We start from the raw sequence: 19,607 nt of genomic DNA, 5'->3' as shown, positions 1-19,607 counted from the left end.
TTGCCGTTTCGCGTATATACGTATCGACGTTCATCGCTGTCTTTTTCCCAGGGAAATGATACTCCAGGCCCGGTTCTGATGTCTAAATAGCTCCGGTATTTGTATTTAATCAATAAATTTTGTTTTAGTCTGGATTTTACCCCATTTTCGGGCAATGTTTGCCGGTACGCCATTGACGTTCATCGCTGTCTTTTCCCGGGAAAAGTAATGTCTGAAAAGCTCCAGTATTTGTATTTAATCATTAAATGCTGCTAGGAACTGGATTTTACCCGTAGAAGGCGCTACGAGAAAATGCACGGACCCCCAGTGTCAGGACGTGCCGTGAGTATTTATCCTGGTATTATACCCAGTCCTGTGGCCTTCTTGGGGTTGACAGCACGGAGCACACGTCTCACGGATATAACCCCCACGGGTGAATGGGGTTGTTTTAGAGGTCATATGGGCGGTATTGCAGGTTAAGGTTGTGTGACTAATTGGTAGACTGGGGACTCGAAGAGGGCAAAAACAGTTGTTCCGTTCCTTTGCCAGTGCCGCTCCTGAGTTAGCAGGAGTCGTAGCACAGCCCTTGTAGTTGGTGAGGGACTGTATGCTCTGTTTTATCATTTGGGGGCTGAGGGGCTGTCCTTCTAGCTTCCCCTTGTAGTCTGCTTTAGTGGCCTTGCTTGATGCCTCTCTTCAGGTTGGCGCGAGCTGCGTTGTATAATGCCTTTGAAGGCCTGGAGAAGTGATGAGAACTGACTGGTCAGCCTTGGTTTCCAGTTTGGGTACACCTATATGGCCTTCTCCACAATAACCATAGCCACACAGTACTTTATGTAAGGCAGTAATGTCTGTTAATGTGCCCAGGTCCTCATGGTGGAAAGTCTTCTACTGTGTCCGTTCAAAGCACTCTTGGAGTAGGGGGAGGGCGTCATCAGGACAGGTGATAATGGATCGTCTTTTAGGGTTTGTTTGTCGGCTGAGGGCGGTGTGTGCCCGGGCCATCAACGATGAGAGGTGATCTGACTGTCCAAAGTATTGGACAGGTATGGCCCTGTAAGCACACTTGATGTTAGAGCAGTGGTTCTTAACCTTGTTGCATTCACCGAACCCCACCAGTTTTATACGCGCATCCTCCCAAACCTTACCTTAGTGTGAAAGAAAATATGATTTTTTTTTCAAATTCATGATATATAAATTCCTCGCAGGATTGATCGGCCAAGCAATGTCACATGATCATCTGCAGCCAGTAATGGTTGAAGCGGGATATGTTAACGTGAGTAGACATGATGAATTGATGTGTCTTGACCTCCGTGAGAGAACCCAAGTATATATATATATATATATATATATATATATATATATATATATATATATATATATATATATATATATATATATATATATATATATATATATATATATATATATATATATATATATATATATATATATATATATATATATATATATATATATATATATATATATATATATATATATATATATATATATACATATATATATATATATATATATATATATACATATACATATATATATATATATATATACATATACATATATATATATATATATATATATATATATATATATATATATATATATATATATATATATATATATATATATATATATATATATATATATATATATATATATATATATATATATATATATATATATATATATATATATATATATATATATATATATATATATATTAACACAATATGCATGTTTTCTTAAATTCATTATCATTACAAATGTCCAACAGGAGACGAAAAAACTCTGCATCATGATTACATCCGACACGTCTTAGACCTTTCTCAGGCGGTAAAATTTATCAAATTGATTAGTATGCTTAAGAATACCTACCACATTGTGAGCGCAGCCAAATTATAAAATGTATAACCGAGCATTCAGTGTCTTCTTGCATTTTGTAACCCGTGTAGTTGTTTGGTTTACAATGTGAGCTTTGAAGGATGAAGTTAGTTGATTCTTTAATTGTATTGTTGGTGTGTGATAGGTTAATGGATTTAGAAAGAAGTGTTGCTCGTTGGGACCCATTTTTTATTTTTTTTATTTTTACTCAACCCTCAGTAAAAACACGACACTGCTCTTTGAGGTATTGCATTAACACACACTACAGATCTAGAAAAAAAAACGTCAATTTTAACTTTCAGGAGATTTGCTGTGTAAATTGGGGTAGATAATTATAGTAATGAAATTGGCTGCACTTAATTCCATCAATAAGACTCATTTGTGACCAGTGCCTAAGGCCGCATTTGCAGCCAAACCATTTGGGGGAAGTTGGGGGTTACCACGGATGCGCTGCTGTTAGCGAATGCTAATTAGCACCAGAATGCAGCAATGCAATCATTTCCATGCAAATAGCATAAAAGAGCAAATTCCCCTGGTGACAAAAAAATGGTTCTTTTGATATATCCACTTGCGATTGCTTCTATTTTTCCACATTAACAACAAGAAATGGCCCAAAAATTCCCTAAAGGAACAGGCCACATTTCAAAATAAGCAGGTAGTGACACAGGAATGCCCCAAAATAATAAATAAAGTGGACCAAAATCATGAGAAAGTGGACAAAAATCAACATGTGGGAGGGAGTTTCATATCTGATATCAACAAGACACCTCAGATCTAAACATCTCAAATTGAATTTGAGTGCCTGGAACATCACCTGATGTGACAAAAGACTGACTGCGGTTAAGAGCGCTAATGGTGCAAGCTGAAATGCCTTTCCTTGTCAGCCTGTGAGGAGCACGTATAAAAACAAGACATGAAAGCATATTGTGTGCGATGACACAAAGAGGATACAGACCTGGCTACAATTCCAGAGAAAGGTAAAAAAAAATCTTACGACCGCGCTTTTAGGAAAGGGTTTTGAACCGTTTTTGAATGTTATCTAAATTCTGCTCGTATGGAGCAATGAGGTACAAGACAAAGCCACAGTATGTTTATAACTTAATATAAAGTAGGTGAGCAAGATAGGTAAATTAAGAATGGCAACAAAAAAATGACTAGAATTAATTTTTAATGCTTTTATTGTCATTATACAAGTATAATGAGATTTAAAGCTTTCACCACTTGCACTAATAACAAACAAACATACAAATAAATAATCAAAGAATAAAAACTATATAAATAAATAGTCCAAGTGAATCAGCAGAGTGGAACGGCCTTGTTCCATCTGAATTCCAATATGAGTTCCATTATTTTGAAGACGCTCAGTGCCATTTTGTTGAGCGTGCATTAATCGATGACTCTATGGACTCAACAACAAACATACAAACATATAGGTAATCAATTTAAAGTAATGATGAATAAATAATCAATAAATATCAATAGATTAATGAGTGGTCAACATAATAAATAAGTAGTATAAAGTAGTATTCAACATGGGTAAGTGGTACAAAGTAACTAATGTGGCTAGCAATAAGTCTTGATTAGGTCCTAGATGCAGAACTCGAGTTGGGTATGTTGACAGCCCTTTGGAAGAAACTATCCTTGACTCAGTTTGTCTTGGCTGTTATGGCTTTGGGGCACCTTCCAGAGGGCAGCGGGTTAAAGTAGTGGGAGCCGGGATGTGTACGTATTGTCTTATATGGTGCTCTCTGCCTTCTAAGGCACTGGGATTTGTTGATGCTGGGCAGGGCAAGTTGGGGGTAGTTGATGATCTTTTGTGCCATGTTGATCACCCCCTATAGCAGGACGCGTATTCGTAATCTTTATTAACAAACTAGTTCCCAAAAATAAAACCCTAAATACAAACATCTGGCTAAAGTAACAGAGCAACAACTGAAATAACGAAAAACAAACTTGTCTGGCAGCCGTCTGGGCAGCCCCATGACAAAGCAGCGAGCTGGCCGGTCTCACGGACTCTGGGTGATGACAACTTAGTCTGCAGCCTTCCCCCGGGAGAGGCTCTGGGGGTGCACCAATAGCCGCTGCTGCCTCGCCCCGGACGGGCTCTGGAGGCCAAAGACGGCCGTTGCGGCCTCGCCCAGGATGGGTTCTGGAAGGTTGCAGGCAGAGTTGCTACTGCAGCCTCGTCCGGATGGGCTCTGGAGGATGCTGCAGACTCGGCCCGGGAACGGGCCAGTAGGGTCGCAGATTGCGTCACGCAGAACGGTCATGGTTGCCGATTGACACCCGCCCGGAAACCTTGGGTGGAAGGGAGATTAAGAGCGAGCAGACCCATCTATCACAGCTGACTCCGGGCCAAAGGCGGGGGACAACACCCTGAATCGGTGGAAAGCGCTCGCAGGGCACAAGGAGACCGACAAACGTGTATGCTCACATCCATACCTTGGGGCAATTTAGAGTGTTCAGTCAGCCTACCATCCATGTCTTTTGAATCTGGGAGGAAACCAGAGTACCCGGAAGAAACCCATGCAGGCCTGGGGAGAACAGGAAAACTCAATACAGGTGGACCGACCTGGATTTGAACCCAGCACCCCAGAGCTGTAAGGCCGACGCGCTAGCCACTCACCTGCCGGGCCGCCTGGAATACTTTTGTGGATGTCAAAAATGTGTGTAATTTTTTACTTGTACTTGTGGATCGTAAATATACATGTGAAAATGACAGATATCTGTATATCTTAAAAACGTGTGTGCGTGCGTGTGTGCGTGCGTGTGCGCGTGCGTGCGTGTGCGTGCGTGCGTGCGCGTGCGTGTGTGTGCGTGTGCGTGCGTGCGTGTGCATGTGCGTGTCCTTGTGTTTGTGTGTGTGTGTCCGTGTGCGTGTGTGGGTGTGTGCACGCGTGTGCGTGCGTGTAAGTGCGTGTGCATGCGTGCGTGTGCACGTGTGTGTCCGCGTGTCCTTGTGTTTGTGTGTGTCCGTGTGGGTGTGTGCACGCGTGTGCGTTTTTGTGTCTGTGTGTGCGTGTGTGCGCGTGTGTGCGTGTAGGCGTGTGTGTGTGTGTGTGTGTGTGTGTGTGGGGAGACATGCATTTGTGAGAATATTTTTGAGACAAATCTCCCCTCATACTCCTCGAGTTTGTGTGGGTTTTCTTCAGATATTCTGGTTTCCTCCCACATCCCAAAAACATGCAGGGAAGGCTGGTTGAACACTACGATTGGCTGGCTGTCACGTTTCCGTGCTTTGGGTTTCAAATAAACCTTTGAAAACCCCAACTCTTCATCTGCCTCTCAGCAGTCATGCTAAGTATAGCGTATTCTTTTTTTTTAAATATATATCTATTTTTCTTATGCAAGAAAAGTATTTTAATGTAATTTTCAACTTTGACGGTAGAATCTGACTTAAGTGGAAATTCAGGTTACGTTGCCATCATTGCAAAAGAACTCGATTAAAACTCAATTATTCCTTGATGACTAAGTATTCTTGCATCGAGGATCTGAGTTGTAGTTTATTTTAAACTTTCTCTGGTAGGTACTTTGAGGATATCCAAAATAAGGTACAAACCTTTCTTGTGGAGCACAAAACAGGTGCTTAATGGACTGTACTTGCAAGCAATGACGCCACACCTCCATATCTGCAAAGGGACCAGGCTTATTTCAAAGTGGAGTTATGAACAGTAGGTTGAAGGGGCATTTCGTTGCTTGGATTTAGTTCAGAAATATGCTACCATCCATTCCTTTTTTTATTGATAGGACATACTGACCATGGTTTATATTATTACAGCTAAATGTTCATACGGCCAGCCATAGAGCAGGTTTTTATTATCACTGTACAGTTGCTATCTGCTGTGCTGCTAGTGCACCTTGTGTTGTAAAAATGGATCCTTTCATTTATTTTCTTTCATTTTCTTAATCCCATTTTATAATGTAATTTAGGAATCCCATCATGGGAGATTGAAGCAAGGATTATTCTTTTGTACCATGTGCGATTTTAATAAGTATGGACATGGCTTGGTCGGATGCAGCAACCTATCGATGAGGTTGAGGCAGAGCATTTTCATTACACATTCCAAGCAGGTGGTGAGCTCTTTTGATGTGGAAACGCCGTCAAAAATGAAAAGTGGAAGGCCAATTACAATTGATACCTGGAGCTTCTTCAAAGAGTGGCGACACATGAAAAAAGGTGGACGTATTACTTGCTATATGGGCAAACACATCGTTGTCACATAATTGAAATAAAAAGAACAAATACCATATACAGGATGAGCATTTACCCTTTGGAGAATGTTTGAATAGGACGGGTGTTTGTGAAGATAAGCAGTACAAAAAATGAATGAATGAATTACAAAAATAAATAAGGGAAAAATACACTTAAACACAATGCATTTATGATAGTTGCTGCTTTTTTTGAAAAAGTGAAAAATATGAATGAAAAACATGTCAAAAGGAAATACATATACAGTGTTCCCTCGCTACTTCGTGCTACAGCTATCGCGGACTCAGAGCTTCGCAGATTTTTTTCAGGAAAAAAAAAATAAAAAATTTAAAGATATTTAGTTAAAATTATAAATTACATCATTTTACAAGAGGTGGAAACAAAATATTCAATAAGAATTAGGAATTGCATCAAAGAAATGGTCAATAACATGGTGAGAGTTCAGGAATCGCATCGATGACGTCATGGCTGTTTACAGGAGCATCTTCACCGCCCAAAAAAACAATGTTCACAACTCCCAATAACGATGTTTCTTACGTGCAAAAAAACTGCAGAAGATCCTCCATACGGACTACTATGATGTTTTTGCTTGGTGGTGCTTTTGTGGACGTGTTAGACGTTTCTTTAAGCATTTTTCAAGGGGCACCCCTACTTCGCGGAAATGCACTTATTGCGGGGGTCCCGGTCCCCATTAACCGCGATAAGCGAGGGAACACTGTATTTCCTTTATTCAGGCTTCAGCGCCCCCAAACCCACAGGCACACGTAAAGCTACAATTTAGAGTGCTCCACCAGCCTACCATGCAAGTTTTGGGGAAGTGGGAAGAAACTGGAGTACCCCGATAAAACACACGAAGGGCGAGGTAAAACATGGAAACTCCTCCACACAGGAAGGTCGAAACCACCAGGGATTGAACCCCAGATTCAGAACACTGAGGCGGACGTGTAAACCACTCCTTTATCGTTCCACCACAGTGAATGACAAATAAGTACAGTTGTGGTCAAAAGTTTACATACACTTGTGAAGAACATTATGTCATGGCTGTCTTGAGTTTCCAGTTATTTCTACAACTACGATTTTTCTCTGATAGAGTGATTGGAACAGATACTTCTTTGTCACAAAAAAACCTTCATGAAGTTTTGTTCTGTTATGACTTTCTTATGGGTTACCAAAAAAGTAATCAAATCTGCTGGATCAAAATTATACATACATCAACCCGAATTAGCAATTTTGGTGACTTAGAAAGTTGTGTCAGTCAAATGAGCTTCATAGCATGGCCTCTTAACTTCCTGTGAGTTATTATGAGTGACTACAGCTGGTGACTCCTCTGGGGCCATTTAAATAGCGCTCATTGGATGCAAAAGCCCACAAACGATACAATGGGAAAGTCAAAAGAGCTCAGCATGGAACTGAAAAAGTGAATCTTTGACTTGAACAAGTCAGGAAAGTCACGTGGAGCCATTTCAAAGCAGCTGCAGGTCGCAAGAGCAACAGTGCAAACAATTGTTTGTAAGTACTGTTTTGTCACTGCTACAATCAGGACGAACACGCAAGCTATCACATGCTGCTGAGAGAAAATTGGTCAAGAGGGTGAAGATTCAACCGAGAATCACCAAAAAGCAGATCTGCAAAGAATTAGAAGCTGCTGTAACACAGGTTTCAGTGTCCACAGTCAAGCGTGTTTTGGATCTCCATGGACTGAGAGGATGCCGTGCAAGAAGGACGCCCTTGTCCAAAATCGGTACCTTAAGGCTCGACTGAAGTTTGCTGTTGATCACATGGACCTTCTGGAGCAAAGTTCTGTGGTCAGACAAAACAAAAATCTAGCTGTTTGGCCACAATGCCCAGGAATATGTTTGGAGGAGAAAAGGTAAGGCCTCTAACCCCAAGTACACCATGTCTACCGTCAAGCACGGTAGTGGAAGTATTATGCTGTGGGGCTGTTTTGCTGCCAATGGAACTGGTGCCTTACAGAGAGTAAATGGGATAATGAAGGAGGATAACCTACCTACCTACTGAGGAGTTTACGGTCCATTGGAGAGTGCAGGACACTGCTGAAGACTTTCTACGGCACTGTGGTGGCTTCTACAGTGTTTTATGCAGTTGTCTGTTGGGGACGCGGGAGCACGGAGAGGGAAATTAACAGGCTGAATAAGCTGGTCAGGAAGCCCAGCTCTGTTCTGGGCTGTCCTTTGGACTCTGCGGAGGAAATGGGAGAGCGGAGGACGCTGACTAGGATGATGTCCATCCTGGACAGCACCTCGCACCCCCTGCATGAGTCTGTGGAGACCCTCTAAAGAACTTTCAGCAATAGTCTGCTGCACCCTCAATGGAGGAAGGAGCACTTCTGCAGATCCTTACTCTCATCAGCTGTCAGGCTCTTCATAGGCCTACATGTACATCTATGTGTGTGTATGTATATATATATATATATATATATATATATATATATATATATATATATATATATATATATATATATATATATATATATATATATATATACATACACACACATAGATGTACATGTAGGCCTATGAAGAGCCTGACAGCTGATGAGAGTATGTATGTATATATATATATATATATATATATATATATATATATATATATACATACACACACATAGATGTACATGTAGGCCTATGAAGAGCCTGACAGCTGATGAGAGTAAGGATCTGCAGAAGTGCTCCTTCCTCCATTGAGGGTGCAGCAGACTATTGCTGAAAGTTCTTTAGAGGGTCTCCACAGACTCATGCAGGGGGTGCGAGGTGCTGTCCAGGATGGACATCATCCTAGTCAGCGTCCTCCGCTCTCCCATTTCCTCCGCAGAGTCCAAAGGACAGCCCAGAACAGAGCTGGGCTCTATATATATATGTATATATATATATATATATATATATATATATATATATATATATATATATATATATATATATATATATATATATATATATATATATATATATATATATATATATATATATATATATATATATATATATATATATATATATATATATATATATATATATATATATATATATATATATATATATATATATATATATATATATATATATATATGTATATATATATATATATATATATATATATATATATATATATATATATATATATATATATATATATATATATATATATATATATATATATATATATATATATGTATATATATATATATATATATATATATACATCAGCAACACGCCTATTTATTCATATTTATGTATTTATTTATTAACGTACTTATAACCTATCTATTTATGTCTAAAATGCCTTTCCTATTTCTGCATCCTCACCCTCTTGCTACTGTAACAACGAAATTTCCCGAATACGGGATTAATAAAGTAATCCAATCCAAATTCATCAAGCTAAACTCAAGTCATCAGCCCGAAGATTGGGTCTTTGGCGCAGTTAGGTGCCCCAACAGGACAATGACCCCATACACACATCAAAAGTAATAATTGAATGGCTAAATGAGGCTAGATTTAAGGTTTTCGAATGGCCTTCCCGAAGTGCTGACCATTGAGAACTTGTGGACAATGCTGAAGAAACAAGTCCATGTAAGAAAGCCATCAAATGTAACTGAACTGCACCAATTCTGTCAAGAGGAGTGGTCAAAGATTCAACCAGAATCTTGTTAATGGCGACCAAAAGCACCTAATTGAAGTTAAAATGGCCAAGAGACATGTTACCAAATATTAGTGCTGCTGTATGTATATTTTTAACCTAGCAGATTTTATCACTTTTTATTTTCTGTTCACCCATAATAAAGTCATAAAAGAACCAAACTTCATGAACGTTTTTGTGACAAAGAAGTATCTGTTCCAATCACCCTTCAGAGAGAAATCTGAGTTTTAGAAATAACTGGAAACTCAAGAGGGCCATGACATTATGTTCTACACAAGTGTATGTCAACTTTTTGTCAGCAGTGGCTTGGTTGCCCCTCCTGGCATGATGTCATGATTGTTATCAGCCGTGGCTAATTAGGTGATTAGGTTTTTTTGGCTATTTAAACATTATGGTTTTTGTTGAAGGGTTGTCGGATCGTCTGGGTTGTTCCCCTGAGTATCTACGTTTGTCATGCCGTTTTCTTGACGCCACGCCACGCTGCATTTTCATTTTTGTATTCGTAAGTTTTCTAGCCAAGTTGTTATGTTAAGTTGCCAAGTTGTTATGTTACGTTTTTCCGTTAATTAAACCAAACATCAAATGCTATGCAACTGCCTCCCCTTTTCCATCGGTGTCTCCGCACCTGGGTTCACCTTCCCCCCCGATCGCGTCGCATTACGCGACGGGATCGTAACACTTTTGACCACAACTGTATATATATAGTTAACATTTAATTTGACAATGGATTAGAACAAGGGTGGGTAAACTAGTTCTCGGTGGCTGCTGTGGGTGCATGTTTTTGTTACAACCGATCCAGTAAAGGCACATTAACCAATGAGATTTCTGCAGAAAACAAGAAGCACCTGGCTGACATTTTTCTTTGTCTTGTAAATCCTTTTTTGTCTTTATTCATGTTCCGTAATTGTGTTTCTTTTATTGTTTCTTTCAGATATTAGTGTGATATATGTAAATCATGTCGACACATTGTGTTGAATAATGCTGTGCCCTGAGATTGGCTGACAATAAATGTGGGATGACGCCTACCTAGTGCTCATAGTTGGTTGGCATAAGCTGTGGGACCTCCTGTAGTTATAAGTGGTACCAAAAATAAATAAATCAATTTGCATCCCTTGATTTATGCTACTTTAATTGATCAGAATATTTAATTCTGTTTCAAGAAATCTTAACACAGGAGTAAAATAATTGTTATATTGTCCACTGGGGATAAAATCTGCTCGTCTTTTTTTGTATTAGTTCTATGCTTAAGGCACTAATGTGGCTGCCGAATTCTGGGCCGTCTTCTTGATTATCGACAAAAAGAGAACATTTGAAGACACGTGTCCAATCTAGGAAGGGCTCCAATCAGCACAAAAACAAAAGCTGGACATTGTAGAATTGCTTACATAGTGGTGGAAAGGATTTTTGTATAGTTCCCCTTAATGAGAGCAGAAATTAAATCAGCAACCGGAATCATTTCTGAGAAGAACTGAACAGCCGTTAACGCTGATTTGGTCATGCAAGAAATCTGTTCATCTTTCTGCTTTGAATTGAAATTAGTTTATCAGTAGTAGACAGCCCTCCCACTTCAAATGGATTGGATGTCCATTGCCATCAATGGCAGCCACTTAGTTAACAAAATTCTGGCTTAGATGCATCTACCCACCAATCAGTTAATCACTAGAAGAAGTCCAGTTCATTTGAAGTGAGAAGGATAGCAGCAAATGAACACATCTTCATCCATCAGCCCTCCCAAGATTGGATGTCTTGTGGCGTCAATGGCAGCCCCTAAGTAATTAAACATCAATTGATGAATTAATCTTTTAAAAATCTGTTAAGAAACCAGATAACTGAGTGGGGGTCTTCTCTAATACCCTATGCAGTGGTGGGCAAACCATTCCAGAAAGGGCTGCAGTAGGTGGGTGTTGGTTTTTGTTCTATAAGAGGAAAACATTCCACCAATCTGGTATCTTAGATGTGCAATCAATGGATTACAGTCAGGTGCTTCTTGTTTCAACAGAAACCTCATTGGTTTAACTCTTTGCATTGAATCGGTTGGACTAAAAACCTGCACCCATAGCGGCCCTTGATATCCAGTTTGCCCACCCTTGCGCCTACAGGCTGTGGCCCTGCTCTGTGTACAGCCCAAGCATCGAGGTCGAAGGTTCAACCCGTGGTGGGTTCCAACCTTCTTCGTGATAATAATGTTATTGGCATAATAGCTTCCCCACATTTAACATGTACTTGTAACCCAAGTGCCTAGTAACGTCCAAACTGCCCCCACAAACCATAACAAACCATGTGTAGCCTCGAAAACTAAAAAAAAAAACATCATTTTTAGTGTTTTGAAGGTTGTTTTGTGTTCAAAAAATATTTCTTTAAATTTAAAAATAAATAATTTATAATAAGGCCTCGAATCCTGGTTGATAACACAAAGGTAGGTGCCTCAAAGTTCTGGGTTCGAGGGTTCAATCCCAGATGGGTCATCACTGTGTGGAGTTTGCACATTCTCCGTGGGCCCGGGTGGCTTTTCTCCGGCTACTCCGGTTTGCTCCCATATTGCAAAAAGATGCATGGTCGGCTGATTGGACACTAAAAGGTGCCAAACTGCTCCTAGTGAGTTTTTTTTATGAAACAAAACAAATGTGAAACACAATTCCTTTTAATAACTTTTTATTTTCAATGTACATTTAATTTCAAAAATATAATTTCTACAGTACTTAATCTATAAAGTCACACTTGAAAGTTAATCAAATTTCAAACAAACAATAAAACTGAAACATGTTTTTTCTGTCTGTTTGTAAATCATAAATTCTTTGATTGTTATATTTATTTTTGCTAATAAAAACAAAACCAATCAATATCAACAAAATTGTTACTTCGGCTGGTGGGCTAATATGATGTAATTTGGAATGAATTTATTTGATCAAAAAATGTGGAAATCAGAGGTCAAACAACATTTTAAATCGGTCAATACATTTGGAAATTTTAGGTAAATTCATGTCAAAAACAAAGCTATTTATGCTTTTTTTAATTATGAAGTAAAATTTAGAATCTGTCAAAAAATATAGAATTATTAAGACAATTCCAGAATAATATTAATAATAAATAAATATAAATACCTAATTGGGGCTTTTATTTTAAAATTCTGAAGTAAATACTTCGAGGTAGTGGAAGTAGAAATCCTCTAATTCCTCATCTCATCTTATTTTCTGAACCGCTTTATCCTATTAGAGTCACAGGGGGTTCTGGAACCAATCATAGCTGTCCCAGAGGCAAGGGACACCCTGAATTGGTGGCCAGCTGATTGCAGGGTACAAGGAGACAGACAACCATTCACGCTAGCACTCATACTTAGGGCCAATTTAGCGTGTCCAATCAGCCTACCATGTGTGTTTTTGAAATGTGGGAGGTAACCAGAGTACCTGAAGGAAACCCACGCAGGCCCGGAGAAAACATGCAAACACTCCAGAGCTGGAAGTGACCTGGATTTGAAACCAAGACCAATCACCACTCGCGCCACCGGGCCGCCTCCTCTAATTCCCTAATAAATGAAATAACAGAAATAAAATTTTGAATAAAAATTAGCTAATGTTGTAACGTTAAAACTGGTCAATTTTAGATTACGTTTTTGGTGCCATTGCGTCACCTTTAATACCTCATTGCCATGAGTACCTTAATAATTCCTTTTATATATACTGGTAGACAGACTAAAAATATAAAAGTATTAAAACAGGAAGCTTTGTCGTTGTTTCACAGAATAATGACAATCTGAATGTACCTTATAAGCCACTTAAAACATAACAAATCACCTTTTTGAAATGTAATATAGCCACTAGTTGAGAAAAACCCGACATGAAATAGAACCCGCCACACATAAATGTAAAAATAAAAAGGAATCAAACACTTTGATTCAATTTAGTACGAAAAAGACATGAAAAAAAACTCTTGATTGTTAGCTATGAAGTCCCATTGTTGCAGCTTTTTCACCATCTATTGACGCTCGTTCGTCTGAATCAAGAGGTAGACTATTAAAAAAAATATACATTTCCTGCTACGGAAAAATGTTACCATGACATAGAAGAGATGTATTTGAATATAGAAAAAGTTTAGACCGATAGAAAAGAAAGCAGGGAAGGAACTCCAAGCATAGTAAGACAGAGCTGCAGTTGCATAGAAGAAGAAATAGAATTAGCTGGCTTGTGATTTGTAGTAGAAAAAAAAACAGTTGATGTTCTGGGTGGATGGACGGCTCTACAGAGACGTCTCGGATCCCCGGTTCCGCCAGTAGAACGGGTTGACGTCGTCCGGGTCCATGTTTATTCTAATTTGAGGCACCGGCTTGAGCGGACTCATCTCAGAGCTGAAACACATAAAATGGTTTTGTTTTGTTTTTCCTCTCCATCTTTTAACGCTGGAACAGAGCGGCAGGTATTAGATTATGATTTTAGCGATATTAAGATAATAATTATTTGTACTCAAATTATGAATCACAGTTGGATGATATATTAATATTGATTATTTTCCTTAAATATGCCACCTGATTGATCATGCTGGCCTGATCATGGGAATTGTCAGGGTTATTTTTCAACAGAACATGTTCAGTAAAAGAAGGTACAAACAGTAAACTTGTACAGTAATCCCTCGATTATCACAGTTAATGTAGACCAGACATGTTCGCAATAATCATAAAATCGTGAAGTAGGCTCACCCCTTTTATAACTACATGCTTTTTGCACCAATTACACATCGATTCGTCAAAAGTGCATTTTTATTGGATATTACAACAATATACATACCAAAAGACTAATGTATTAATAGCTAATTATAATCTCTATATAAAATAATATAAATATGTTATATGCTGTACTCACAGTGAAAATAGTCCTTCTCCACTTGAAATAGTCCCCGAAAATGAGGATAACATTTGAAATAAAAATAAAAAATAAACAGGTTGGTGATTGTGTAATCCAGGCCCCTTTCAGCGAGGTACACAACTTCGCGTTTGAGATTAAGCAGTTATAAAACCACTCATTATGGAGAGCTTTCGTCATCCAAGCTTTTCTGTTGCTCATCCAGTAGTACATAGGTAGCAATGCCTCTTTACGAATTTTTCTAACCAAACCTTGTTGCTGAAAATTCACAAAGCTCACTCGTGGCACTGGTACTTGGCTGAGGCTCGCATTCAGGGTCTTTGTCGGGAGCTAAGATATCATACAAGTTCTTGGCCTTGGTTCGTATGATGTTGGTATCCAGAGGAATGTTTTTCGCCCTATATTCTGAGACCCAGTTCTGAGAGGGCATTCTACATTTTGGGGAAGGATTTATTCCTCGTGGTTACCACGCGCTTGGTTTCGCTTGTAAATGAAGGTGTGGCCGTCTTTAAAATGTTAGCCTCTTCTTTTTTATGTACTGCACGGTAGATTCATTGATGCCGTAATGGTAGGCGACATACTTTTCCCCCGCTCTTAGCATGTCAAGCAACTTAACTTTTTCAGCAGCCGTCATCATCTTCCATTTTTTCTTCGCATCACATGAAGCCTTGCGTGGTCCTGGACGCTTGGGAGCCATTTCTCATTTTGGTGTATAATTGTAAAATCCAATAAGGCATTTATAATTTTGCTTTCTTTTTCTGTAGTATGGTTAGAACCAATTATTGCAGTACAGAAGAGGAGGCAGTACCCTGACTTGCACCATTTTTCGCCGCCATTTTTGCCGCCATTTTCATCTGTCTTCTGGATGTGAACTTTTGAAAAATAATTTATAAATAGCAAATAAAAACGCAAAGTAGTGACTTCGCGATAAGTGAAGTCGCGATAACCGAGGGATTACTGTAATGGAAAAAAATCCTTTAACATCATACATCTATCAATATATATATTACATTTCATCTCATCTCATTTTCTGAACCACTTTATACTCACTAGGGTTGCAGGAGGTGCTGGAGCCTATCCCAGCTGACTCCGGGCCAGAGGTGGGGGACACTCTGAATTGGTGGCCAGCCAATCTCATGGCACAAGTAGACAAACAACCACTCTCGCTCGCGTTCTTACCATGGAGTATTTTAGAGTGTTCAATTAGCCTACCATGCATGTCTTTGGAATGCGGGAGCAAACCGAAGTACCCGGAGAAAACCCATGGAGGCCAGGGAGAACACACAAACTCCACACAGGTGGATGTGGCTTGGATTTGAACCCAAGACCCCAGAGCTGTGAAGCCGACACGTTAACCACTCAACTGCCGACCTGCTCATCTATATTTCTATCTATTAATTTTAATCTAATCTAATTGATTTATATAAAAAATATATGCCGTATTATTTATTTATTTTTTGGGTCATCCATTGTCGTAGACATGTTGTCTTCTGTTATTTGTTTACAAACGACAGTAACTTGATCAGTGAAATAAAGAGGATTTTGTCATATTGCAAATTGGTCAAATTGTTTCTATATTCTTTAAGGTAACAGTAAAACTTCATTCTATAAATCAGACATTATTTTCCATTTCCATGGTTATACGTGACAAAGGTTCTAAAGTGAGAATCAAAGCATCCGCCACAATATTTTCCAAATAAAATATTGGTAAGGAAATGCATTTACTCTTTGGGGGATTTCGTAACTTAGATCTTTTTTTATACCTCTGAGGCACTCATTTTCATATAAAAAGCTTCTGTAACCTGAACATTTTGTACTTCGCATTCGTAAGTAGAGGTATGACCGTACTCACTTAAAAAAAACGATAGCGGCGGCGCTAAAGCTTTTGACACTTTCTTTAATTGGAGTGTTTTGCCTTGCGACAAGAAAGCATAAGAAGTACTTGGCGAAACCCTGGTATAATAGTTAATTATATCCAAATCGTTTCTTTAAAATGGATTGCTTGTGCGGATGTTACCTGGATAAGTAGTTGGTCTGGTAGTAGCGAAGCTTTTCAGCACGATGTGTGTCGCTCGAGGAAAGAAGCTGACTTCTCGTCTGCCAAAAAGACACACAAGAACACTTAGCGATTTCTCTTAAATTGAAGGTATTTTTGCAAAAAAATGTGACGTTATTATCATCCCAAAATAAATAGAAACATATGTTAAACTACATTTTTAACAAAAAAAGTAGTGTGTTAGATGATGAAAGAGAAAAGCCATATCCATGCAGATATTCGAGGTAAAAAAGAAAGAAAAAAGAAACACCAACGCTGGCTAGTGTCAAATAGAGTGAAATCCAGAAACAAAATAGAGGAGGATGGAGAAGGCAGAAGTACATGCGTCACCCCCTTGTGGTCTACTCACTGTCTGTAGCCTGACCACCTAAGAAGGGTTCCTGCTCCATCATGTCCATGGGAATTTTAATGCTGGGAACATTCTCATTGTAAGGATAGTCAGACTGTTGGAGAGACCACACACAAAAAGTCCTCAAGACCTGATTTGCGCCCAAAACCTCACATCTTCGAGCACGCTCGTGTACAAGTTAGATCCTATTATGAACAGCCAATGTCTGATCTGCCCTGCTGATTATTTGGGGCATAAGGGCACGTACTGTAGATTTTGGCTCACTTCAAATTGTCAAAAAATGTCTAATACTGTCAATGGCACTGAAACAGTATCTATAAATGTTAATAGCAGGCTATGAGTTTAATATTATCTTGCTAATTTTTAGTTCATTTTCTAAATGTACTTTTATTTCCTATTATTTTCTATCTTTTGTTTTTTTTTTTCATTTTAGGACTTTCTAGTTTTTAGCTTTATTTTTTTAAATATATATTCTTTTTTATCAATGTACAACTCTTGTCTACTTATGGATTGCTCCAATACTTTATGTATGGTGGTTAGATGAAAATTCAGGCATCAGATTAAACTTTATCCTTCATGGTCCAACATTTGCATCCAAAGAACTGTAAAAATAAATAACATTATTTTTATTTGAGCTGCTTTACCAACTCATCACAAAATAATCGGCAATGAATCGACTCTCAAATTAGGCCCCATTGGTCGTTCCATCGCTGTCAAGTCCGCCTGCTAAAAATAAAAATGATGTTTATGATTTTAATGCACTTACATCATCTCCGTCGCTGTCTACGTTGTTGCCCTTCTTCTTCTCATCCTCCTTCTTCTTTTTGTCCTTTTCAGGGATGACGTCATCCAAGAAGCTGAGGTCTTGCTGCGAGAACATATAGTCCATGGCTCTTCTCACTGCCACTAATGCCAGGATCTACAAATAAAGTCAGAGGACAATTACAGGTACTCAAACATAGTTTTAACTACATGTGGCAGCAGGTGAAACCAACAGAAGGCCAAGCTTTAGCATTCGGTTGAGTATGTTTTTGATAACTCAAGAACAAGCTGGAGAATAGTTATCAAACCTACAGATTATGTCGGTAATACGAAACAGAAAAGATGACAACATTTGGGGTAATGAGGTCAAAGGTCAGAGAAGAGAATTGTGAGAAACCCTAAAAGCTTAAGTATTTCAACCAAAATATGAAATATGATACTGTTGTAACGTCTGAACCACATTTTTCTTAATGAAATATGTGATATGGTGGCACACAAGTGACTTTGTCTATCTGGCAGCCATGTTGCTATTCCAGAAGCCATTACTAACACAATGTTCACAACGCTGATGCATTTTAAATCCCTTTATTATTCCTTGACTTATCTTGAGCACAAACACATTTCAGACCTTTGAGCTCATAGCGGCAAAACTTAATCACCTCTTCCGTTTCATATTACAAGCCATTTAATTTAGAAATGTCAAAAACTTTTCTTTTTTTAGCTCATTAATTCTTAAAGCCACCCAGTGAAAAATGCTGAGATGTCTGGAGCCTAAAATGGGACTAAACAAGAGCCAGTCCTCCATTTTAACGAATTGGGCATCTACCATTGTCAATGGCAGGCAATAGGTGAACATGGCAGCGTCTTATTAGAATATAAATGTGTGATTCTTCTCATATGTGATTTGTTTTTTTTATAGTTTAACATTGACTGGGTCTCTTGATTTAAACTTAAATTAATGTTTTAATATAAAATCTTTATTCTTTGAGAATTTTTATGCTATTTACTAAACATTTTAATTGTATATTTTCAAAATATAAATAATAAATATAGTAATAATAATGTTTGTATGATTATTACAAAAAATTAACACAGAACATTAGAGGATCAGATATCACCATAGGCAGCCAAATTCTAAGCAACACAGCATCTTAGTCATATTTGTTTGTTCTTGAGTTATTGTGAAAGCCCTTTTCTGAACTTTTTGACATTTTTATGTGATTACACCAAAATACAACCACCTCTTTTGTTACATTACCCATTATTTTTTTCTGGAGTTATTACGGAAACATGGACTGTAAATGATTGTAAGTATGGCCTACCATGACAGGGAAAATGATGGCGGCCACGGTGGACTTGAGGATCCAGAGCAGAGCCAAACAGAGCGCCTGAATGAAGGTGAACAGGTGCACCTTCCTGAGGGGCACGTGGCGAAGGTAAATGAGGTCGGGCTGGTGCTTGGCCGGCATTAGTAGCAGCTTCAGACGGTCCATGAACTACACCCACGAATAGATGTAAATCTTCAGACAGGATGTTAAATTAAAGCGTATCATGAAAAAGATGAGTCTACCTGAACTCCTTTGAGGGAGGCGACTCCCATGTACAGGAAGACACCGTACAGCACCGGCATTGGGATAAACTAAAATATGAAAATTCACAAACATGTTATATTTAAGGCAGTCATTAATAGATATAACACAATTCATGTCTATGATTAGATAATATGACAAAATTCTAAATTGATTCAACTAAAGAGATTTTGATGGATTCAATAAAATGTGTACATGAACTCTTTGGCTGTCATTGACAGCACCAATTTTACACTTTGGAATTGCAATT

General features: G+C 38.5%; 1 protein-coding gene across 5 annotated transcripts in view; it reads right to left on the bottom strand.

Annotated features, from left to right (window-relative positions):
• Positions 1-12,383: 12,383 nt before the first annotated feature.
• Positions 12,384-19,607, bottom strand: part of slc4a4a (solute carrier family 4 member 4a) — a 56,675-nt gene continuing 49,451 nt past the window's right edge. For 3 of the 5 annotated variants that reach the window (XM_077716116.1, XM_077716117.1, XM_077716118.1), the window contains 6 exons: positions 19,339-19,407; positions 19,091-19,264; positions 17,773-17,925; positions 17,007-17,100; positions 16,619-16,698; positions 12,384-14,090 (listed from right to left, as the gene is read on the bottom strand). In XM_077716116.1, the coding sequence (XP_077572242.1) occupies positions 16,655-16,698; positions 17,007-17,100; positions 17,773-17,925; positions 19,091-19,264; positions 19,339-19,407 (534 nt within the window). In that variant the 3' untranslated portion in view covers positions 12,384-14,090; positions 16,619-16,654. The remainder of the gene's footprint in view (positions 14,091-16,618; positions 16,699-17,006; positions 17,101-17,772; positions 17,926-19,090; positions 19,265-19,338; positions 19,408-19,607) is intronic. The other 2 variants (XM_077716114.1, XM_077716119.1) reach the window with 1 other exon arrangement.

Source organism: Stigmatopora nigra, chromosome 4 (genome assembly GCF_051989575.1).
Source record: "Stigmatopora nigra isolate UIUO_SnigA chromosome 4, RoL_Snig_1.1, whole genome shotgun sequence".
Classification (NCBI taxonomy): domain Eukaryota; kingdom Metazoa; phylum Chordata; class Actinopteri; order Syngnathiformes; family Syngnathidae; genus Stigmatopora; species Stigmatopora nigra.
Note: the sequence above shows the minus strand (reverse complement) of the source record. Positions and strands in the feature narration are given on the sequence as shown.